At 50.0% G+C, this 24119-nt stretch overlaps 2 protein-coding genes across 4 annotated transcripts in view; one reads left to right on the top strand and one right to left on the bottom strand.

Annotated features, from left to right (window-relative positions):
• Positions 1–5870, top strand: part of NEO1 (neogenin 1) — a 242688-nt gene extending 236818 nt beyond the window's left edge. For all 3 annotated transcript variants that reach the window (XM_039237865.1, XM_039237864.1, XM_039237863.1), the window contains exons 26-28: positions 595–858; positions 2920–3056; positions 3255–5870. In XM_039237865.1, coding sequence (XP_039093796.1) covers positions 595–858; positions 2920–3056; positions 3255–3338 — 485 coding nt within the window. In that variant the 3' untranslated portion in view covers positions 3339–5870. The remainder of the gene's footprint in view (positions 1–594; positions 859–2919; positions 3057–3254) is intronic.
• Positions 5871–20812: 14942 nt separating this feature from the next.
• Positions 20813–24119, bottom strand: part of HCN4 (hyperpolarization activated cyclic nucleotide gated potassium channel 4) — a 41637-nt gene continuing 38330 nt past the window's right edge. Inside the window, exons 5-8 of the mRNA XM_039237885.1 lie at positions 23170–23316; positions 22831–23071; positions 22379–22543; positions 20813–22278 (exon numbers count right to left, since the gene is read on the bottom strand). Of these exons, the coding sequence (XP_039093816.1) occupies positions 20813–22278; positions 22379–22543; positions 22831–23071; positions 23170–23316 (2019 nt within the window). The remainder of the gene's footprint in view (positions 22279–22378; positions 22544–22830; positions 23072–23169; positions 23317–24119) is intronic.

The raw sequence follows: 24119 nt of genomic DNA, 5'->3' as shown, positions 1-24119 counted from the left end.
TCAGACCTCTGGACTATGTGGTTGTCCAGGTCTCACTTGAGCTGTGGGGCTGTCGCTGTGGTGAGGCTGTCTGTGTACAGTCCGCAAAGGGCATTTAAGACCTTAGACATTACCTCTCCTGTAGTAACCACCAAGCCTGTGGGCAGCTACTTGTCAGGTACCCAGCCAGCCTCAGTGACTAGACGTGTTATCTGCGAAAGACCAGCTTCTAAGGCTGTCAGTCAAGGAGTGATGTTTTTAATCTCCTTTTATACTTACTTTTATCTTAGTAGACCGTAGTCTCAGGAACTTTTCTGTGTACTCCACAGTAAGTACTGAGGAGAACTTTAAATCTGTAAAATTGTGACCACTTAGCTGTGTAGGTGAGAAGATTCCAGCAGAGCAGCTGGTTGACAAAATTCTCTGGGACTCTCTTAGATTAGTCCATTCCTACCTGGCCTTGGCAGTGGTGCTAAACCATGTTCCCTTGGACTAGCACTGATCCTAAGTGCTTATTGAAGTGGTTTCAGGGGCCCTTAGAAGGAACCAGAACCCTAGTATGTGCATATCTTTAATGGTAGAAGAAATGCTAACATTTAGACTTTCCTGCTGTAGAATCTGTTCGAAATACACCCAGCACTGACACCATGCCAGCCTCCTCGTCTCAAACATGCTGTACTGATCACCAGGATCCTGAAGGTGCTACCAGTTCCTCTTACTTGGCCAGCTCCCAAGAGGAAGATTCAGGCCAGAGTCTTCCTACAGCCCACGTTCGCCCTTCCCACCCATTGAAGAGCTTTGCTGTGCCGGCAATCCCACCCCCAGGTCCTCCCACCTATGATCCCGCGTTGCCAAGCACACCATTACTATCCCAGCAAGGTGAGTGAGGACGGCGGCACCACTGGAGGGACCCTTTGGCTCTGGCTTATGGCAAAAGTTACTTCTTCTTTGAAAATAACAAAGAAAGTATCTTCCAAGCTTATCCTAGCAATTTAGAGTAGCTGAAAGTCATTGCCCCTCTCAGGAAGTACATGGGCTCCCCTCCTTGGGGAATGCATACAAACCAGAGAATAATTTGGTGGGGAGTGAAGGCTGACTTTTCAAATCATGTTTTGGGTGCAGAATCCTTGATGGTAAAATCCAGTGACCATGGGTATGGGCAACAGATCCAATGCACTCAGCCTCCCAGAAGTGCTTCACTCTGTAGGGTTCCTACAAACTAGAGAAGGATTTAGGGATCTAAGGAGGCCATGACATGGAAGTGAGGGGGCCCTTTGGCTGGGAAGTCTGTATTCCTCAAGTTCACGTGGCCCAACAAAGTCCCTTGACCTGAAAGGCATGCTTTTCCCCACTTCTCCACATTATTATCTGTTATGATGGTTTGTTTTAGAATAAGTCAGTGGTTTTCAAGCTTTTTGGTCTCAGGACCCCTTTATACTCATAAAAGCTATTGAGACCATAAGAGAGCTTTTCTTTACATGGGCTATATCTGTCAATAATTACTATTTTAGAAATTAAAACAGAAAACTTTAAGCTGTTTTACTAATGCACTTAAAAATAGCAACAAATCTATCATTTTAAGATAAATAGCCTATTTTTATGAAAAATAACTTTTCAAAACAAAAATACAGTGAGAAAAGTGATACTGTCTTATGTTTTTGCTAATCTCTGTAATGTCTGGCTTGATAGAAGGGAGCTGGATTCTCATACCTGCTTCTGCACTCAGTCTATTGCAGTATGTTATTTTGGTTGAAATATAAGAAAACCTTGGCCTCACAGATAAGAAGTAGGAAAAGGGAAGAGTAGTTTTGTAACCTGTTCAGATAAGTGGATGTTCTTTTTTATACTATAGCAATACGCAAGAAGTTGTAGTTTCTTACGAGTTTGTTTGTAATGTGGAATCAGAAACCATATCCATGAACTGTTCATACTCTGTTCCATTAAAATCCATCTTTCTTGTACTTTGAATGCGTGATATCAAACACCACACATTAGTCATTTGGAATATACTGGTTCAGTAAATTACACAGATCCTCCAAGTCTTGACCTATTTCATTATATACTATCTAAAAATACATTTATTAATATCTCCAAAGGCTGTAAGTATTGGGAGGCTCTGAAGCTCATGGTGGCAGACATAAGTTTTTCAGGATTCTGATTTTTACTTGAAACTTAAATTTTATCATTGGTAGTAAGTACCATCCATTGTTTTTCTTGAAGTGACCAGCTTTATGTACTTTCTAGAAAACGTCTACAGATGCTCAAGTCTGAATAACTGGTTTGTCTTCTCAGTTTTTCTTTGAACTAACATTGGTGTTTTGTGATAAAAGCACCAGTTGCACTTGTAACTCAAGCCGTCACAAATGCCTTCCCTGAGACAGCCACCATCCTTAAATATATAACAGGAGTTCTTTGTGCAGACTCTCCGTGAAAAGATGTGTCATCAAGGTTGAGATTTAATAAAGTGATTTTTACTACTTCATTAAGGATGAAGTAAGGATCTTAAGTTAAACTGACTTTTTTTTTTCATTGCAAGGCGTGTTAGCGAATGACTTTATAGTTTGGTACCACTGCCTCAATTTGTGCTAAGGCTCTAGCAGTTTTACCCACTGTTGCTTTCAGACAATCAGTGCAAAGGTGAAAAATGTCTTATTATTATGAAAAGAATTTTGATCTCCTAGACATCCTACAAGGGTTCCATGGACCACCACACTTTCGGAGTAGATTAGTTTTCCAAAGCCAAATGGAATGTTTTCTCTGGCCTCTGAGATGCTGCACTTTCTCCCTCCTTCCATCTAGTGCAGCCTTTTCAGAGCAAGATCTGTGCGCTGGGTCTGGGTCTGTCTCTCACCCTGAAGCAGTATTTGGAACTTAGTTGCCTTGGTGCACAATGAGGGGAGTGGGCTCAGCCATACACCTGATGGTGCGTTTCCCCCTCAGCTCTGAACCATCACATTCACTCGGTGAAGACAGCCTCCATTGGGACTTTAGGAAGGAGCCGGCCTCCTATGCCAGTGGTGGTTCCCAGTGCCCCTGAAGTGCAGGAGACCACAAGGATGCTGGAAGACTCCGAGAGTGTAAGTTCCTGGGCCACCAGCCCAGCCACAATGTCTAGATGCGTGTCCCATGCCTGCCAGTGTGCTGGTCACACTGATCCTCTGTGCTGGCCCAGAAGGGTGAAGCAGACGCACTCATTCATTGAGCAGGTGTACAGTGAGTATCTCCTCTGAGCCAGGAATCATGCTGAGGGTTTATCTGCTTTCTCTTTCCTGTAGAGCTATGAACCAGATGAGCTGACCAAAGAGATGGCCCACCTGGAAGGACTAATGAAGGACCTAAATGCCATCACGACAGCATGACGACCTTCCCCAGGACTTGACTGCAGACCTGGGTCTAGAAGTCTTGGGACGGAGCCTGGAAAGCAAGGATTGTACAGAGCACGTGAGGACAGCACTTGAGAACACAGAGCGAGCGAGCAGACCAGCCAGCGCCCCTGTGTGGGGCTGGCTCCGGGCACGGCCACCTGCCTTCTCCTGGTCAGCCTGGAAGAAGCCTGCGTCGAGGCGGCTTCCCTTTGCCTGCTGACACCCTGCAGGACTGGGCACCATGGGCCAAACTTTTGTGTCCAGGGAAGAGGCAAGAAGTGCGACGACCTACATTTCACTTTGTGGTCTGGCTGTGTCTTCGTGCTGCAACTGCATCGCCTCTGTGGAGTGTAGACATCGGCATTTATGTACGATTTTGTTTGTGTCCTATTTTATTTTACCTTCAAAAGAAAAACACTATCAAAAACCAACGGAGTCCGTGGTGTTCTCCACAAGTGGTTGACATTTGACTGCTTGTTTGAATTATGTATGGAAAGTCATTGACAGTGTGGGTTGTCCCAGGGGTTGGCTTGTTTTTTGTTTTTGTTTTTATTTTTGAATTCCGAGTCATTGCATCCTCTACCAGCTGTTAATCCATCACTTTGAGGGGGGGAGGAAATGTTGCATTGCTGTTTGTAAGCTTTTTTATTATTTTTTTATTATAATTATTAAAGGCCTGACTTTCTCCTCTCATCACTGTGAGATTACAGATCTATTTGAATGAAATGTAACATGGAAAAGACTTGTTTCTTGCTTTCTGTGCAGTTTCAAAGTATTGGGGTGGGGGTGGGCCGAGGGGTTGGGAATACGAAATGGAGGGGCTGCTGAGGTCTGTGAATGTTTCAGTCGATGTACTTTCTTCCAGAAGCCTGCAGAGAATGGAAGCATCTTCTTTATTGTCCTTTCCTGGCATGTCCATCTCTATTGTCACTAAATTGCAACTGGAGTGTCATTTGGGTCTAGTTTAAAAAAAATTCTTCTGTGCAATAGGTGAGTTCGAGAACTTAGCTGCCATGATGTCTTGGTCCTACCCTGATACGAGTGTCCGTGCTGAGGAGCCAGTGCCGTATTTCCAACTACAGGAGTGAGGCCAGAACAGGACAAGAGCCTGAGCCTGTTCCTGGGAAACCCGGGGAAAAGATGGAGCCCCTTTCTTGCTGTTGTCATGTGTTCCCTGGGGGAGGCCGGAGCTGAAGGAAGGAGCTTTGTTTCCACACAGGACTCCTTGCTTCTCTCTGGCTTCTGTCCTCGGCCAGCCTGGCTGTCAGAGCCGCTTAGGAAAAGCATTCCCAGGAAGAAGCAGGCAGGGGCTGCAGACCCACGAGGCTCTCCTTTCTGAACGTTGTACATAGCAGGGGACAGGGACAGAGGAGGCAGCTGCCCCCTCCTCCATCCCAGCAGCTCAGCGAAGCCCTTCTTAGAACCGGGTAGCAGGAGGTTGCGGAAGTAATTCTGAGAGGCCCGGCCATACACACAGAAGCCTTTGCCTTTGCAAACAGCTCTCACGTTCTTTGTCTTAAAAAGGTAAGGAGCTGAGGTGGGTTTTCTTTGTTGTTGTTGCTGTTGTTTTAACTATTGAGAATCTATTCCGACAAAACACAGGACTGACCCTCAAGCATTTTCCCCTACTCCCCACCACTCCCCAGAAGACGGTGCAGGAAGGCAGTGTAGGAGGCACATCAGACTCCGGTTCTGTAGCCAAGAAGAGGTCAGCTCGCTGAGACCACCAGGGGGCGCCCAGCCCACCGGCCCCGGGGCCCCGCCCCGGCCCCGCAGGCACCCCGCTTGCCTTTGTACATTGGTCACTTCCCCTTTTTAGGTCTTAACACATATTTGCTTTTTTAGAAGACGAACTCTTTGTATTTATTATTTTGGGGGCAATGAAAAGTGCAATGCCGGAACTGCCGCCGCCGCCGGCCTGTCGCGGACTGCGGAAAACCAGTGCACTTCACCCGACCCTGAACAGAGCACTCAGAGCACTCGGGACACCAGGAGGGCTCGATTCCCCAGAAACTGTCTTACCTTTTGCCCAAAGAAACGTGCTCGGTATTTGGGGCTTTCCCTCCCGTGACCCCCGACTCTCGTGTTACCTCAGGGCCTTGGAACCTGGATACTGCCACAGAGCTGGGGCGGGGGGGCGGGGCCTATTTTTAAATAAAGTAACTGTTCAAAGTCGGGGGATTTTTTAAAATTAAAAAGGAAAGCTATTCTGTATTGCACCTTTTCACAATTTAATACATTTTCTTACATTTTCCTGTGATTTTTGGAATTAAACCATGTGTGTCTTGTAACGCCCTAGCTGAGCGGCCGCGCAGCAGCCTCCTTCAGGGGGATCCGGAGCCCGCGCGTCTGTTGCCTTGTCGCCTGCTGGAGGGGGGCCTGGAGGACTGCTGGGGACTAGTCTCTGTACACACTTGTTTGGCCTTTTCTGTAGTTGATGCTGTAAACCCTATGGCTTTTTAAAAAAACTATTTCATGTTTTTATTTAGTATTGGAAATCCAATACACTTTTTTAATCCAATCAAACTCTGGTGTGGTCAAAGAGTGTTTTTCCTTAAGAAAACAGAAGCGGGGTCCCCTGTTCCCTGCCCCAAAATGACTTCACCGTTGCCCTCACCACCTCGAAGGCAGGAGTTGGGGGCGAGTGCAGGGTGCTGTGGCCAGTGAGCAGGGAGACTGCAGGCAGCGCTCTGGTTGTCAACCAGCCCTGAAGGGAAGTCCTGTCTCTGTCCCCAGCCCCTCCCCCTCGCTGCCCCGCAGGGAGGAACAGCCTGAGGAACAGATGACACCTGGTAGAAAGGGCCAAGTGGCCCGGGCAGAGAAGTGCAGCCCCTGGAAGGTGTGTAGAGGCCAGGTCGCTGATGTGGCTGCGTCCTGGGACAGACTGAGTGCCCTGCAGACCTGTGCCCCCTCTCCTGCCCCGCCTTTCCTGGGCTTTGTGACATGAGAGTTGGGCACCTACCAGGAGCCTGCCTTTCCCAGGCTGCCACACTCTCAGTCTCCACCCCGGGTCTTAGCCTGGGCTGCTGTAACAAAAATAATACAGACCAGGGGGGACTTAAACAGCAAACAATTACTACAATTCTGGACGCTGTAAGTCCAAGCTCAAGGTAGATGCAGATGCGGTGTCTGGTGAGGACCTGCTTCTAGGTTCGTAGATGCCATCTCGCTGTGTCCTCACATGGCAGAAGGGGCAAGGGAGCGTCTGGGGGCTCTTTTCTAAGAGCACTGATCCCATTCATGGGGACTCCACTCTTGTGACCTAATCACCTCCCAAAGGCCCCACCTTCAAATAATTCATTGGGAATTAATGTTTCACTATATGAATTTGGGGACACAAACATTCAGTACGTAAAGCTGAGATCTCTCATGGTACACGAGGGTCTGGGCTTGGGATAATGGTGAACACAACAGCCACAGGCCCTCCCCTCCGTGAACTTGCAGTACTGTAAGGAGTCCAGAGCCCAGCGTCCTTACCGCACTGCTCCGCTCCGCTGCCGAGTGCACCTTATGAAACACAAATCTCATCCTTCCCAGTAGTGGCCTCAGGATGGAGTCCGAGCTCTCCGGGCTAAAGTCTGTGCTGGTCTGCTCAGCCTCTGGGGCAAGGCTCCAGTCACCTCGTGCTCCCAGGACTCCAGCCACAGAAAACTACTGTGAAACACTCTTTAGTCATTGCATATGGACCATCCTCTCTACCACTGCTCCTGTTCCACCAGTACTGGCCCTCCTCTGTCACCCTAAATGGAGGTCTCGGCACATTATATCAGTTTGAGTCTTTTCCCACTGGGCTGTGGACTCAGTGGGAATGTATTAATTACTCCTCTCCTGATGTCAGGAGCAGTTTCTGACAAGAACAGATGCTTGTCTTCTGGTTGGATGGACAGTCATTAGGACTCACGGCATAGAGCATGTTGGGAGACTTCCCACATGAACACCACCCACTCCTCCTTTGGAGGGGTCCTGATAGGTCTCTCTCGTTAGTACTGGTGCCAGGACCCTACCATTCCAGCAGACATGGCCCTGTGGTGTCCTGAGCTGAACTTGAAAGATAACACCTGTCTGCCTGGCAGTCCTAAGCAAAGATACTGATGCCATGATGACCTACTGGGAACGAGGGCAAGGATGTCCTCCAGATTGGCTCTAAGATGAACATTATGAGCAAGGCTCTATGTGAAGAAGTACCCTCTTTCCCCCATCCATCAGCCTCTCCCAATTTCAGCCATCTTCTGCTAGGCGTGTGGTATCATCATGAGAGACTGGAGAATATAACTGAACATGCCTTCAATTTGAGGGGGACGGGGCCATGGGCAGGGGTAAAGAAGCAGGGAGCCAAGAGGGGCCCCAGACAGCAGGTACGACTCTTCACCTTGGGTTTCCAGCTACCAAAGGAGGCGATTCACCGGGAAATCTGGGAGAAGATGTGGGAGAGACTAATTGAAGGAAAATGGTACCTTATATTTTTCATAATCTTTTAAAAGTATGCAAGTTGAAAAAGTGCTATTTAAAACAATTACTCTAAGCAGAGTGGATGATGTTCATCTCAAGATGATCTTCTACTCAACTAGGATCTTGATGGGCTTTGAAAATGAAAAAGTGGGCCTGGAGCTGAGCTGAGAAGGGGTCAAGGGGGCTCTTGCTGCACTATAGAGGAGGAGGAATTCAGAATTTCCTGACATAATGGAGTGAGGGGAGGTATCCTGGCAGCAGGTATAATCAGCAATATGGTGAGAGGGTAAGGTGCTAGGTGGGAAGGTACCCCCAGTGGGAAACAGCTGCCCTCGAAGTACCCAAAGGGCATTTTCAAATAGGAAGATCCAAGAGGTGATTTAATGCTGTTTGCTCCTTGCACAATACAGACACAAACCCTCTCCAACTCCCCAGATCTTGCATGATGTCTGCCATGTACATAAGGCGTGGCTGCTCTCCAGCAAGGAAAGGGGCATGGGAGCCGACACGGTGATGGACAGACCACAAATCAGGCATGGTGAGGGTGACCATGTTCACCAGAAACAGGAGCCCAGAGCCAGAAATGACTAAAAGAATCTAAACCTGAGAATTCGCAGAAATCCAAGGGGTAGAGGGGAGGGCACGAGACCTTTCACGCACAGGTCAAGAGATGTGAATGCCAATCAGCTTTGTTCAGATGTTAAGAGGCAGGCTGACCTCAGCTGGTGTCTGGATTGCGATCAGATTTCCACACTGTCCATCAGCGTCCCGGAGCAACGCCCTGTCACCTGACATAGGAATGTATGCTCGGTGCCTGCTCTTGTCTACCTTCTCAGGTCCTGGTCTCCCAAAGGAGAAATCTGGGAGCCATTCTAAACTCTTTCCTCAACACCAAAGCACGTTGCTCAGCAAATCCTGCAGGTCTCTTTCAAGTGTCCCCCAAAGTGGCTCCTCTTTGTCACGTGTTGGGCAAATTCCTTGCTGACACCCCTGCCTCTGCCTCACTGGCAGTCCAGCCTCCATACAATGATGGGGGTGATTTTTCTAACTCAAATCTGGCCTCTCTTCCCTGCTCAACATGATATGTTCTCTTCCCTGTCACTGCCCTGCAGAAAAGAGACCAGTGTGGCCCTGTTCACCTCATCACATTTATTTGCCCCTCAGTCTGTCCTCTCGCCCACATGTGGCCCTAGAATTAAAGAACAATTTGCACTTACAGAATAAGCCACGATGTCCCACCTCTGTACCATTTCCTTTGCCTCAAATCGTCACTCTACCCACTACTATCACTACTGGCTTTCCCTGCCTAGTAAATTTCTATTCATCTTTAAGGACCCAACCCAACTGTCCGGTCCTCTGATTGTTCTTACTCATAGTTCTGTCTCATCCAATACACTGTGAACTCGAGTTTTTGGATCCTCCATCCCAGGGCCTAACACACTGTAGGTGTTCAATAAATGAACTTACTCGAGGAAGATACACGTGGAGTTACCATGGCCCAGTGCAGGGGGGATTGGGCAGCACCCTACCTCATCCTGGGAGCACACACAGATTTCACAAAGGGGGTAGGGGTGAGGTGAGTGTGGGAATTACCATCAGTCCATCTATCTGGAGGGAGGAGCCACTGCCGAGCAGGGCAGGTGCCCCCCTTCACGTGGCCGTCCGCCAAGCTCAAGGAGCACACATCCCAGCCATCCTGTCTCCTGCTGACACTGGGGCCTCTAGGACTGCTCAGCCCGCTGTCATCAGATTAAGGGCTGGGGTCCCAGCAGGCCAGCACAGAGGTTGAGGAGGATGACAGAGCTGGTGCCGCCCTCCCTAGAGTCCCTGGAACACTGCAAGGGGGATTCTGGGCCCTGTTGAGCTGGGTTTGGTTGGCTGGGTACCGCAGGTGGGGGGCAGTCCTAATGAATTAAGAAGAAGGTGGGGTTCCTTTCATAAACTTGAAACCCAGGTCTTACTAGGAATTCCGGGCAGCTTTCTGAAAGAGGACAGGAAGATCTACTCATGAAGGTAAAATGATGGATCAAACTCCCACAGACAAAGTTGCCTGGGACATGGTAGGAGAACCAGCTAAAGAACATTCTAGACTAACACACTGAAGGGAAACTTGCTGGACCCCAGGAGGTCTTGGCATGGGCAGGTGGTATGAGAAAAGGAATGTTTGGGGCCAATCAAAAAGGGTCTTACTCACCCATGAAACTGGGAAACATTCACAACTTCACAAACATCCCCAAGGCCCCACCATGTACCAGGCACTGAGGATGCAAAATGAGTAAAACATTGTGTTGATGTAGTCACAGTCTAGAGGGGAACATGGACATTTAAGAGACAGAAATTACCATCTTGCGTGGGTGCTGAGGCCCACCCATGAGTGATTTGGTAAAGCAGGAAAGGTATGTCCAACCCCGTCCAACCCCAGCTGCAGAATGTGGAGTCACAGAGTAAGTAAGTTAACACTGAGGTTGGGGGTGGGGGGGAATTCACCAGAGATAGGAACTTGAGTTTCTTCTAACCCTGCTTGCCCTAGATCTGAAGAGCAGGAAAAATTCAAATACTAGCTAAATTACAACAGAAAGACTTTTAAATGATTTGCTCAAGAGAAAATAAAGCATTTCCCTGACAGAGGACCAAAAAGCTTACCCCAAGCGGTAAATGAAAAGGGAGGCTGGTGCTTCCTTCCCTAAGGAAATTCTAACACCAAGAACCATGAAGGAAGGAGAGGAGGTCTCTGCCAGAGGAAGGAGGGAGCTGACAGACACTGCAACCAGCTGAAGCACTGACAAGGGAAGCCCCCGGGCCAGGAGAGCCCAAGAGAAACCTGCCAGGAAAGAAAGCCAAAGGGAAGGCTGACTAGCACTGATGTATTTTAAAAATAAGCATAAATTCTCATCTTCCTTGAGCATTTGTTAAAGTTGTGTCTATATTCATAAGGGATATTGGTATGTAAGGGCTTTTTTCTTATTTTTAAATTATATTTTGATGTTTATTTTTGAGAGAGAGAGAACAAGAGTGAGTGATGGAGGGGCAGAGAGAGAGGGGGACAGAGAATCCCAAGCAGGCTCCGCACTGTCAGTGCAGAGCCCGTCACAGGACTCAAACCCATGAACTGTGAGATCATCACCTGAGCCAAAATCAAGAGTCGGATGTTCAACTGACCGAGCCACCCAGGTGCCCCTTTTCATATTTTTTAAACCTGGTTTTGCTTATCATTGTAATACTGGCCTCAAAGAGTAAGGGAAAAATTCCCATCTCTTCTACTATGAAGGATTGGTGTTAATTGTTCTCTAAACATTTGGTAGAATTCACCATTGAAGTCATCTGGTCCTGGACTTTTTTTGTTGTTGTTTTTTTTGTTGTTGTTTTGTTTTGTTTTGTTTTTTATTTATTTCTAGGAGAGAGAGAGAGAGACAGCATGAGCAGGGGAGGGTCAGAGAGAGAGGGAGTCACAGACTGAAACAGCCTCCAGGCTCTGAGCTGGCAGTCAGCACAGAGCCCGATGCGGGGCTCCAACCCACGAACCGCGAGATCATGACCTGAGCCGAAGTCGGACGCTCAACTGACTAAGCCACCCAGGTGCCCCTGGACTTTTCTTTATGGGAAGTTTTATTACTAATATCTCTCTGCTTATTATAGATCTATTCAGATTTCTTCTTGATTTTAAATCTGTTCTCTATTTCTTCTTGATTCAGTTTTGGTAGTTTGTGCGTTTCTAAGAATTTGCCCAATTTCTCAGGGTTGTCTAATTTGTTGGCATACAGACGTTCATAGGGTTCTCCTAAATTCCTTTGTCTTTCTTAAAGGTTGGTAGTAATATCCATTTTTTCCTTCCTGTTAGTATTTTAAGTCTTTCGCTAGTTCTCACTCGCTCTCTCACTCTCTTCTATGTTTTTTGGCAGTCTGGCTTTTTAAAAAAAAAATTTTATGTTTATTTATTTTTGAGAGAGAGAGAGAGAGCGTGAGCAGGGGAGGGGCAGAGAGGGAGACACAGAATCCGAAGCAGGCTCCAGGCTCTGAGCTGTCAGCACAAAGCCTGACGCAGGGCTCAAACTCACCAACCGTGAGATCATACCCTGAGCTGAAGTGAGATGCCCAACCGACTGAGCCACCCCGGCGCCCTGGCAGTCTGGCTTTATATATATATATATATATATATATATATGTAGTAAGTTTATTTTCTTTGCTATAGAACTAAAAGGGTTAACTTGATGCCATGCCCCCAATGAGGTAAACGTGTAACATTTGCCTATGAAAACTTCCCTTGAAACAGATCTTTACTGATTGTCAGATCAAAGAAACTACAATTCAAGTTTGTTCACAGAAATTAAAAAAAGAATGTTGCCTGGGAAGTTTCAAAATTGCAATCCTAGGCCAGAGTCATAATTACAGGGGCGGGGAGGGATGGGAGGGGTTACTGTCTCTGCTGAGAGTGTGTCAGTAGCACATTAATACTATCTATATCCACTTCATAGGAAAGCATGTACATTTTGCAAAGAGAATGCATACATACCTATTACCTCATTTTTAGAAATGGACTCAATTGCCTTATAGTCTCTAACAAGGTCAGTTATCAAAATGAAAATTTGTCCATTCGATTGATCTCTTCAAAGAACCATCTTTTGGTTTTGCTGGCTGTATCATTTTTCTACATTGCATTTATTTCTGCTCTAATTATTTATTATTATTTATTATTTAATCATTCATTATTTCCTTCCTTCTACTAGATTTGTTTAGTTTGCTTTTATTTTCGTAGTTTCTGAAGGTGAATGATGAGATTATTGATTTAATATCTTTTTTAAATATAGGAGTTCATTTGCTATAAATTTCTCTTTGAGCACCGCTTTTGCTGTACCCCATAAATTTTGGGATTTTGCTTTGTAAGTTTTGGGGTTTTATTTCCGTTCATCTCAATTTACTTTCTGAATATATTATTTGTAATTCAATACGCAGAAAACTAAGAAAAAATGACCCAGTAAAAACCAATGGGTAAAGATAGGAACAGTCACTTTACCAAAGAACAAATATGGATAGCAAATAAAGGCATGAAAATCTGCTCAACATCTTTAGCCATTATGGAAACGCAAATTAAAACTAGGAGATAAATAATACACACCCTTTTGATGATAAAAATAAAAGACTGACAATATCAAGGGTTGCCAGGATGGGTGGTAACCAGAACTCTCGTATAATTGCTGGTGGATGGCAATGCAAGACAGTATTCCAGCTCAAAAAAATATTCTAGCAGTTTCTTATAAAGTTAAACGTATACTTAGTGTATGACCCAACAACGCTACTCCGGGATATTTATTCAAGATAAATAAAAATCCATGTCCATATGAAGACTTGAACATGAGTGTCCATAGGAGCTTTCTTCTTTTTTTTTTTTTTTTTTTTTTTTTAAGAGAGAGACCATGTGCAAGTGGGAGACGGGCAGAGAGAGAGAGTGTGTGAGAATCCCAAACAGGCTCCACACTGTCAGCACAGTGCCTGACAGGGGGCTCAAACCCACGAACCATGAGATCATGACCTGAACCAAAATCAAGAGTCGGACGTTTAACCAACTGAGCCACCCAAGCATCCCCAGAGCTTTATTCTTAATGACCAAAACCTAGAAACAGCCCAATTTATCACGTGGTGAATAAGTAAGCCAATTGTGGCATCTCCATAAAGGGCTTGTTTGTTGTATGATGCACACAACACGGACAGATCTTAAAAACTTCAGACTAATTGAAAGAAATCAAATGCAAAAGGGATACATTTTATGATTCATTCCATTAATATGAAATATCTAGGAAAAAACAAAATGTTACTGACAGAGACAGACACCAGGGGCCAGGAGTGGGAGGGCAGGGGTTGACTGCAAAGGGTCACGAGGGTCCAGAGGAGTGAGGGACATGTTCTAGATCTTCACTGTTGGGGTGCTTACAGGACTGTGTACATTTGTCAAAATTCAGCCCCCATAAAGCAAATAGGTACAATTAGCAGTCACAACACAAAAACAAGGTACGAGGAATAAATCTAACAAAAGGTACAAACCGCCACGAACTGTAAAGCCACGTGAGAGGTTTAGCAGAGGCAGTGAATGCCCAGCAAATATTCCACACGGCTTCCTCACAGATCACAGCCTCCTTGGCAGTTACGAGATGGCCCAGTGACAACAGACCATGGGAGCAAGTGGAGTGTGTCACTGCTGGAGAGAAGTGGTCCACAATCACTCCCCTCTTCCAGTCGCCTCTGCTCTTCCCACCGTGATCTTGGAGACCAGGGGTTCCTGCTTTTGTCAGTGAGGACAGTGGCTGCCTGGTCTGCAGGGGCCTTTACCTGAACTGGAATAAACCCTCCTTGTGTGAAAGCATTGAAACTTGGAGCTTTTGCTGTTGTGGTAGCTAGTGATAATTATCATGGTGAGTATTAAAAAAATACATTAAAGAAGACACAGGTGTGGGGAGAGTTATACTCTGTTCCTCCATAGGAATACAAATTTTAATAATAATGCTTATGGAATTTCAAATGAGAAGTCCGTTGAATTCTTCATGCATCTTAACAAACTGATTGTACAAGTATATGGTAGTACAAAGAGACTAGAATAGCCAAGACTTTGTTTAAGAGGAAGAAGGTGGGGACTCGCTCAACTAGATATCAACCTCCTTTATAAAGCTATAGTGAGTAAGACAGGTGCTGTTTGAACAAGGACAGGCAAAGACAGGTACTGAATACAGAGCCTCAACAGAGACCCAGAGATGATACTGTAAATTAGTAGGAACAATCAGTTATCCATATGGGGCAAAAATTAGAGTGAATTTTGTCCTGATACCATACCAAAGTTAGATCAGGTAGGTTAAGCAACACTTCACATTTTTGCAAATTAATATAAAAAATATCTTTATAACATCAGAGAAAGATAGGCTTCTTAAACCAGCAAAAAAGACACTAAAGAAGTACTAGACATTTTTTAATATTGCTAAGCTTGATCTCATTATAATGTAAAACTTCTGTTTATCAAAGAACACCAAAAAAAGTAAAATAAAAGCCATAGAGAGGAAGAAGATGTTTGTAACACATCTAATGAACAAAGAATTTGATCTCCAGATAGATGTGTGTGTGTGTGTGTGTGTTTATAAAACTACTACAAATCAATAAGAAGATAATAGGAAATCAGGCAAAATACATAGGAAAAAATATTTCTCAGAGGAGGAAATACGAATGGCAAATGAATATATGAGAAAACATTCAACCATACTAGTAATCAGGGATTTGCACATTAAAACATAATCAGGTATTACTAGATTGGGAAAAATAACAAAGGCTGATGATTCCAATTATTGGCAAGAATGTGGAGCAGGAGTAAGTCATGCCCTGCAGGTGGGAGGTATAAATTTTAAAACCATTTAAAACTGTTTGGCATTAACTTGTAAAGCCAAGAGTAATTCGCCCTATGACTCAGTTATTCTGCTCCTAGCTACAGAGCCTAGAGATCTTTTTACACTTACCTGGAGCCACAAAGAAGAATGTTTCTAGTAGCCATGTTTGTAATAACAGAGCCTGGAACTCATCAAAATAGCTATCTCCAGAATACCTACAAACATGGTGACATATTCATACATTGGAATGCTATACAGCAGGGCAAATGAGTTAACTAGCTCTATATATCAACAAGGTCTGAAAAGTACAATTTTGAACCCCCCAAAAAAGCAAATTACTAAAGAATACATACAGCATGATACCATTTAGGCAAAGTTCAGAATTTTACAAATGTATTTAGTGGTCTACAAAAGTGGAGGGGGCAGGCAATGAAAAAAGGTAGATCATTTGTAAAGAAACTGAAGATGAGAAAATGAGCTAAAACTCAGTCTGCTTTTAATTATCACCATCTGTCAGCAATTCTGAATATTATTATTGATACCATCCCCCGCCCCTCCAAAGACAACTACTTCCAATCCCTGTCCCACAACCTTGGTAAGCAACCAAACACATTATTTAGAGATGCTTTAGTTTGGTAGTAAAAGTGTCAGGAAAAGTAAGCGAGTGATAGAATTGAAGTTCAGATGAGTGGTTTTTCTTGGAGAGAGGGAGTGGAATACAGTTGGGGACGAGCACAGATGCCTTCGCAGGAATCCCTTGTGTTGTATGTTTTAAACAAAGTACTTGGTACGTGGCTGTGTTATCATGTGTTTAGTATCTTATTTATGTGTTTATTTATATCTTCTCTGTGTGAGAAATAGTGGACCCTCAAAAGATAAGGGAATTGAGGAAGCAGGATCCGCAAGGGGCGGGGCCGGGAGGACCACTCCTTGTCCAGAGCTGTTGGTGGGGAGGAGGTGGGAGCCAGATTGTGGTGGAGGAAGGAGTGACTGGGAGGAAAGAAAATGAGGGTGGGGAACAGAGACAACCCTCAAGAAGTTTGGCTGAGCAGACATCAGCTGCTGGAAAGAAGCATAGTGTTGAGGGAGGGATTTTTATTAAACTTTTTAAGTGGTTTTTTTTTCCCCCAAAAAATGTCAGTCTGGCTTATCCCCACGAAGGCAGAAAGGGTGCCCCTGGGCCTGCCCGCTGGGCTGGTAGTGGCACATGGGACTGAAGCCTGGGGTGCCACGACACTTCCGAGGGTGGGGGGCGCTGCCTGTGTGGAGGGGAGGGAGGTTCTTATCATTGACGTCGTTCAGAATCGCTGGTGGATGGTGATGATGACAGACAAGAGAAAGCAAACTGGCATTTAGTCATTTTTATTCTTGCTTTTAAATTCTCACAGACAACACAACCTTTCTTGCCTGCGCCTGGACACACTGCTCCTGCCCTCAGCCCCTTGGCATGTCACCACCGAAAGGGGCGGGGCTGAAGTCCCCAGCGCCAGGTGTGCACCCTGGTCGCTGTGCATTCTCGCAGACGGGTCAGAGCCAAGTCCCTTGGCCTGGTGAGCATGGGTGCCCTTTGGCTCACTGTAACTGAGGTGAATTCTGAGTGGTCAGGGTTGTGTGGGGAGAAGGACAGAAGGGGAAAGCACCCAGCGCCTGGCACACGGTGGATACTAAGGCTCCTTTTGGAGTCAGGGAACAGAGAAGATTGTGACGGAGCCACCTGGGCCCCCCAGGGGAGGAGCAAGGCCCTGTGCTGTGCAGGCACTCGGGGTGATGCGCCCTGGGTGGACAGGGATGGTAGGTAGGGCTGAGTATCCTTGGGGCCACCGAGGTGCACATCTGCCCCTCGAGATTTGGCTGGACTAAATCACTCTTCTGCAAAAAGACTTCCCAATAGCCTCAAAGGCCAGGCCTGCATCCCACCTCTGCCCTCCCTGCGGGTCCCTGAGGAAGTGCCTGCTGCCTGGGCCGCAGGGGGCAGTTGTCATGGGGACGCCGGGCCTGTGAGCTGCCTCCTTAGCAACGGGACTCCGAGGCCGGTTACCATGGAAACAACATCCACTTGGCAATCCGTGATGGGGACAGGGTTCCCTGCCCTTTGCTGAGGACTTCCCCTCCTTCCTCAGGCTTCCACGCGGTAGTCCCCGCGCCCAGCAGGGAGCCCCAGGGACTTCGCTTTTCCAGCCATGGATGGCTGCCTCTCCCCTACCGGCACGGCGTTGCAGAGCTGGTGGGGACAGTCTGCAGCCTGGGAGGAAGTGGGGGCACCTGCCTAGGGCTTCACAGAGAGTCTGGGGGCCAAGCCCAGGGCCCCCCACCTCTCAGCAGGGAGTGGGTGCCGCACCTCCTAACAGCGAAGCTGTCAATCCTGAGTGCGCTCTCAGGTTCCCCAACCCACGCGGGAGCCCAGCAGCTGTTACTGTCCTTGGCCATCCTGAAAGGCAACCCTCTGTCCTGGCCATGACACCCTACCCCCAGCCTGGTCACCTTTTGTCCCCCAGCCCCTCTCCAGTTGCTGAGGGCCCATCTGATGAGGCTAAGATGGCATTTCCCTCTTCAATATCCAACTGGAGTCCACGTGCACGCTGACTATCCTCCTTCCCCGACAGGGAGCACCAAGGAGTCCCAGGGACTCAGGAGCCCTAACAGCTGGGGTGGGAAGGGTCTGAGTCAGGGTCTCGCTCCTCCACCAGCCGACAAAGGACACACACACTCTCTCACACTCCTCCCATAAACAGTGCACACTGCCAGGCCTCTCACACTCCCTTGCCCCTGTGTCCCCCTGCTCTGGGGCACAGATTTGGGCACACAAGTGTCCACACGTGCTCTCGGAGCCATGTCCCACCACCCGCCACAGCCTGGCTCCTGAGCCTCCAGTGTGCTCCACTGATCGTACTCTCCAATCTCAATCCCTGACCCCTGGAAAAAGACAGCATCTGCTGGAATTTTTTTATTTAAATAAAATATACAACACGGTGCATTCACCGTTTTCTGTTTTAAAAGTGGTAGATTTGAAAATTGCTTGTGGGGGATTGGGGATGGGCGGGCCTGCTGACTGGACCTGGCTTCCCCGGTCTCTGAGGAGTGGCTGGATGGGGTCAGAGCTTTTATAAAATGTGTGTGTGTGTGTGTGTGTGTGTGTGTGCACGTGAGTGAAGAGGGTGGTGAGGCCAGGCCCTAATGGCAAGGGGGGTGGTCCTCACTCCTCATGGCCCTGCGCCGTCCACCCCTACTCCTGTCCCCCGCCCCTCCCCGCACCCCACCACCTCCAGGACTAGACTGGCTTTTGGACCAAGTCCCGCTCCCTTCCTTGAGGAGAGGGCGGGACAGGGGTGTGTGCAGAACTCAGGTTGAGGCTGCCACTTAAATCCTTCCAGTGCTCAGAACTCCCTGGGCCCAAAGGGCATTCTCCTGCCCACTAGAGACCAGGGCCAGGTGCTTAGTCTCTCCCCACGATCCCAGGATCCTTCTCCCACCTTCTCTCCTGGATGACTGCCTCGCTCTCCCTGTGGCCCAGCCGTGGAGAAACTGGCGTGCCCTACACTCCCAGCACAACTCAGGACAAAACCTGATCGTGACATCATGCTGGTGAGAGCATGGAGGGGGTTTCTAGAAGGCCAAGGCGGGACCAGCCCTCCTCACTGTTCACCTGCTCCTGCCTGGTAGGCAGAGGCAGACCATTAACCTTGGCTCTGGCAGGGAGCAGTCGGGGAAGAGGAGCATGCCTCAGGAGGCATTTGAGCAGCTTTCACATTGGCCCCCACTCTGAACCTGCTTGTGGCTCCCAGGTGCCTTCAGAATCGAGGCCAATCCCCTCAGCCTGTCGTCCAGGGCCTTCCCTTGGACAAGCAGCCCCTGGATTCTGTAGAGTCTAAACCCCTGACTCTACAGCTGCACGTCCACCTCTGTCTCGTCCTCGCTGGGCGCTCCAACTCACCCCTACTCTCCTCTTCTCGACACTCCCCTTCTTCTCTTCCCTTTTCTTCCTTTTTCCTTTCTTCCCTCTAACACTTCCACCTCTCAAGGCCTGGCTCAAACCCACCACTGGCCACAGAAGGCCCTTCAGGAGGCCCAGGCACCTCCTGTGTCCTGAGATCATAAGGTCCTGGAGCTCTCAGCCAAAGCTCTCTGGGCTCTCACCATAGCTTGTTGGAGCAATGGCTGGGCACATGAGGAAACAGAGGAAACATGATTTATTGAGCACCTACTATGGTGTGTGCCAGGCGCTGGGCTGGGCATTTCACATCTACTACTTTTCTCATCTGGTCCTCATAGGTCCTTGTGAGGCAGTACCATGATTATTCCCATTTTACAAATGAAGTAACAGACTCAGAAAGGTCAGATAACTTGCCTAAGGTCATATAGCTAAGTGGCAGGGCTGGGATTCGAACCCAGGTCTGATTGCTTCCCAAATCTGGTCTCTTCCCACAGCACTACACTTGAAGTCTCACTCAGCCCTGCTCAACATTTGCTTATGGAAGGAACATAGGATTTGGCCACAGGCGGGCGTGGATTTAAACCTCAGCTCAGTCCTGGCTCTGCCACTCCTTGTTACAGGATTTTGGAAAAATTACCCCCAAACTCAGTTTCCTCATCTGGGAAATGGGGAGAATCAAAGTACCTACCTCAAGGTCTTTGTGAAACAGAGAGGGGTTAAGGTGTGTAAAGTGCTAAACCAGTGCTTGGCACAGAGCAGACTCAATAAATAGAAGTTCCCCTCACCTCCCACTGTACAGATGGGAAAACTGAGGGCCACGGAGGTGATAGGATGTGCTTGAGGCCCCACAGGGAAGGAGTCTTCTGCCTCCATGTGGTGAGAGGTTGGCTAGGACTGGATTTGAGACCAGAGATGGGGAGAAAGGGAGCCTGCTGAGAGGTCCTGGGGTCCTCTTCCCTGAGGACTGCAAAGAACACTTCCCCCAGACCCCGTGGTGCCCAGCCTGAGGGCCAGGGCGTGTTGCTGGATGTGAGGTGATCTGGGTGTCCTGGCAACATGGGTTAAAATGTGCACACACGTGAGTGGCTATCTACATGGCTCTACAGAGCGCTACATAGCTATACATATACACATCTTACATACATATACATATACATATACATGTTCATATACATATCTTGCTAGGTTTGCAGTAGAAAAAATGCAAGACTTTCAGGGCCCTGGCCCCATTTTGTCTCGGCGTCAGGCGACTGAGTCTCCCCAGAAATATATCTAAGGGCAACCCCTTCCTGGGGAGAGACAAGATGACCCCCGAAGAATGGGGCTCCACGTTCACAGCTAGGGGGCTAGTGGTGACTGTTGCCCTAAAACAAATACAATAACAGATCGACTCTAAGAACCCCCAAACATAGGTCACCCCTGCCCCGCCAAGCCCCAGAGACCCCACCTGCCTTCTTCTGGCTTTTGCCTTTTGGGCCCTGCCTGCTTCCCTCCCCCCTCCCTCCCTCTAGTGCTGAGTATTAAAATAGTCTATAAAAGCAAGTGACCAAAAATCTATAGCTCTAAGAATACCTGGTTATTTTTTGCTGTCTTTTGTTTTTCTGGTGTGGGTTTTTTTTTTTTAATGATAATTATTATTGTTATTGGTATATCTCCTAATCACAGTTAAACCTGAAGGAAGAAAGAAGGGAGAAAAAAGGGGAGAAGAGGGAGGGAGGGGCCCCAGCTCATAGATTGGACGGCAGTTTGGAGCGCACCGGCTCGGACCTGGCCCCAGGTTCCCTCTGGGGCGCAGCAGTCAGGGGGGGGCCCCCAGAAGACGCGGCTCTTGACCCAAACAATGAAAGAGGGGGTGGCAAAGAACCTGAGGATGTCTTCCGAGGCAGAGTGACATGCTGGCCGGGGACGGCACCATAGGGCCTCCCCAGGGGACCGAGGCCCCCGCTGCCCCCGCTGGCGCCGCCAGCTCTGGGGACCAGCGGGAAGGCCGCCACGGACTCCCCCGAGGAGTGCGGAGAGGCTCTGCGGAGAGTCTGCGCCCCGTCCTGGGGCAGGGCCGGCTGAGAGGCTGAGATGAGCTTGAGGTCCTGGGTGAGGCGGCCTGGAGTGAGGGGTGGCGTGCCCCGGCGCTGGGGGACCTGGGGGGCCGGGGGGCTGGATGCGGGCGGCAGGAGCAAGGAACCGTGGGAGCCCGAGGCCCGAGGCGGGGCACTTGGGAAAGTTCTCGGGGGGCCTGCGCTGTGGCCCGGGGGGCTGAGACCTCCGCGGGGGGTAAAGGCTACCGGAGAAGCCCCCCCAGAGGCCCCGGCCGCGAAGCACGGCCGCTCGGGTTGCCGCGGGGGCGTCTCTGGCGTACTTGGTGGGCCGGCGGCCAGGCCTGGGGACAGCTCCCCGGGAGGCTGGCCCAGCTGCCCGGGGCTGGATGACGGGGACCTGGATGAGGGCGGGGGCGGCAGGAAGTGCTCCAGGAGTCCCAGGCCCCCCCGGGCCCCCGGCAGCGGCGGCGGCGGCGGCAGGTTGGCCTGCGGCGAGCGGGCGCCGGGCTGCAGCGGGGTGAGCAGCGGAGAGTCGGACGACGACAGGGAGCCGCCCAGCGCCTTATGGAAGTGGCCTAAGCCGGCGGCGGCGGCGGCGGCGGCGGCGGCGGCGGAGGGCGTGGGGGCGGGGGAGGAGCCGCCGAGCCCGGGGGGCGGGGAGGAGCTGGACGAGGGCAGGAGGGGGCTCAGCCCGGCGGGCGCGGAGAATCCGGCCAGCTGCTGGATGTGGAACGAGGAGGAGGACGGCGTGTCCACCTGCGACGGGCTGCTGGCGGGCGAGGCGGAGCCCAGCGCCGACGGGATCAGGGACTGCAGCCGCTTCAGGTGCCTGGGCGTCTGCCCCGCCCCGAGGCTGCCGAGCCCAGGGCCGGGAGGAGGGCGGAAGATGGCAGCGGGCAGGCGGGGGTGGTGGGTGAGCGCGATGGCCACCGAGGTGGTGGCCGCGGCGGCCTGCAGCGGCGCCTGGATGAGCGGGGTCCAGATGACGGGCGTGGGGGTCGGGGTGGCGGAGGCGGCGGCCTGGACGCGGTGAGCGCAGTGGGCCATCTCGCGGTCGTGCTGCACGATCTGCTGGATGATCTCGTTCTCCTGGTAGTTGAAGACGCCTGAGTTGAGGTCGTGCTGGACTTTGTGGAGGAGGATGGAGTTCTTTTTGCCTGGACGGCGGAACAAGAACAGAGGCTCAGGGCCAGAGCAGGAGGGGGGGGGGGGGGGGCGGTCCCACCAGCCCAGCCGCCCTCCTGCCCAGCCCCTCACCAATGCGGTCCAGGCGGTCCAGGGCCACCGTCTCGAAGGCCCGCCGCATCATGGGGTACTCCTCCAGCACCTCATTGAAGTTGTCCACGCTCAGTGAGTAGAGGCGGCAGTAGGTGTCAGCCCTCACGCTGGCCGTGCGCCGGCCCCGGGTCAGCAGGCAGATCTCTACCAGGACAGCAGGCGTGAGGAAGGAGCTGCAAGGGGCCTCCCGCTAGACCCTGACCTGGGTCCCCACTGTCTGCTACAGAAGCTTGACAGTCACAAGACTTCATCCCTGGCTGTGACCATACTAGATGCCCCCAAGTGGGTGCCAGGCTCTCCAGTTCCGGGTCGCCTATACTGGGCCACAGACACCCACCTCCAGGCAGTGGCCACGAGGGGCTCCAAACATCATCCTTGGTGTCTCTCCTGTCCATTCCCCTGTCCTCCCCAGGGCTCCCCAGTCGCCTCACCTCCAAAGTAGGAGCCATCTGCCAGCTTGGTCTCCTTGTTGCCCTTGGTGAGGACACTGACCACACCGTGCTGGATGAAGTACATCTTCTTTCCAATGGTGCCTTCGCGGATGATATAGTCCCCTGGCTGGAAGACCTCGAAGCGCAGCTTGGTCAGCATGGATGTCACAAAGTTAGGATCCGCGTTGGCAAACAGCGGCATGGAGGCCACCAGCTTCCGGCAGTTAAAGTTGATGATCTCCTGCTCCGCAGATAGGGCGGATGGGGAGAGAGGGAGAAGGTGAGGGAGCCACCCAGCAGGGAGGAAGCTCCCTTCCCAGCCGCCCCCACCCTGCTCACCTCCCTCAGTGGCTCGCTCAGCTCGCCCAGGATGCTCTCCTCGTCGAACATCTTGCCCTGGTAGCGGTGCTCATAGTAGTCATGGATGCGCTGTCGGGTGTCAGGCGGGAGCTTGTGGAAGGACATGTACTGCTCCACCTGCTTGTACTGAGTCGGGGGACAGGGGGAGAGGGCGTCACCTCCTGATCAGCCTCAGTCCTGCTGGTGACCAGAGCTGGCACTGAATCTGGGGGCCTTCTTGGCTGTCCCTGGCTCCTTGAGATTGAGACCCTTGGTGTGGGTGTGCCCCCAAACAATGGCCCTGACTCCCAGCTGCTTGGGTTGGGTGAGGGGCTCCATCAGCGTGTTCAATAAGGACTGTCCAAAGCCCAGTTACAGGCCAACTGACCAAGAGGCCAATCAAGTTTCCTCTGCACATGGGTCTTTTCTGTGTCATGCTATGGACCAAGGAGGCCTCACTGACCCTAGAACTGGGTCCTGACCCTGAGCTGGGTCCATCATTTTGTTGAAGAGTGACTCTAGCCCACGGGAGGGCCCCCTGGGCAAGGTCCTTGATCAGAGGTGGGGGATACAAGATTTGCGAGCCTAAGTGCCCAGGGCTCAAACTAATAAGACACGCTCCTGTCCACCCAGGGGTGACGGATGGGTGCTGCTGCTGCCATCCCAGGATTGTGGGAGGACAGCGGGGGTCCACCAGAGCTTGGGAGACAGAAACAGATTAGGCAATTAACAAATTTTCCCCACACTGAGACGCCAGGAAAGTTTCTCTGCCCCAGGAACAAGCAGAATAGGGGAGCTTGTTCTCATACATTAGTACTTCTAAGAGGTGCAGGAGTGGGAAGACAGGACCCAGTGTGGGCACAGACAGATGCCAATAGACAACTGAAAGCTGGGAGATGAAGTTTCCTGAAGTTCTTCCAGCCACGCTGGAGGTTCTGCTTAAAGTTGTG

This window comes from Hyaena hyaena, unplaced genomic scaffold (genome assembly GCF_003009895.1).
Source record: "Hyaena hyaena isolate Hyena2069 unplaced genomic scaffold, ASM300989v1 scaffold_130, whole genome shotgun sequence".
NCBI classification, from domain to species: Eukaryota; Metazoa; Chordata; class Mammalia; order Carnivora; family Hyaenidae; genus Hyaena; species Hyaena hyaena.
The sequence above is the reverse complement of the archived record's forward strand: the minus strand, read 5'-3'. Positions and strand labels throughout refer to the sequence as shown.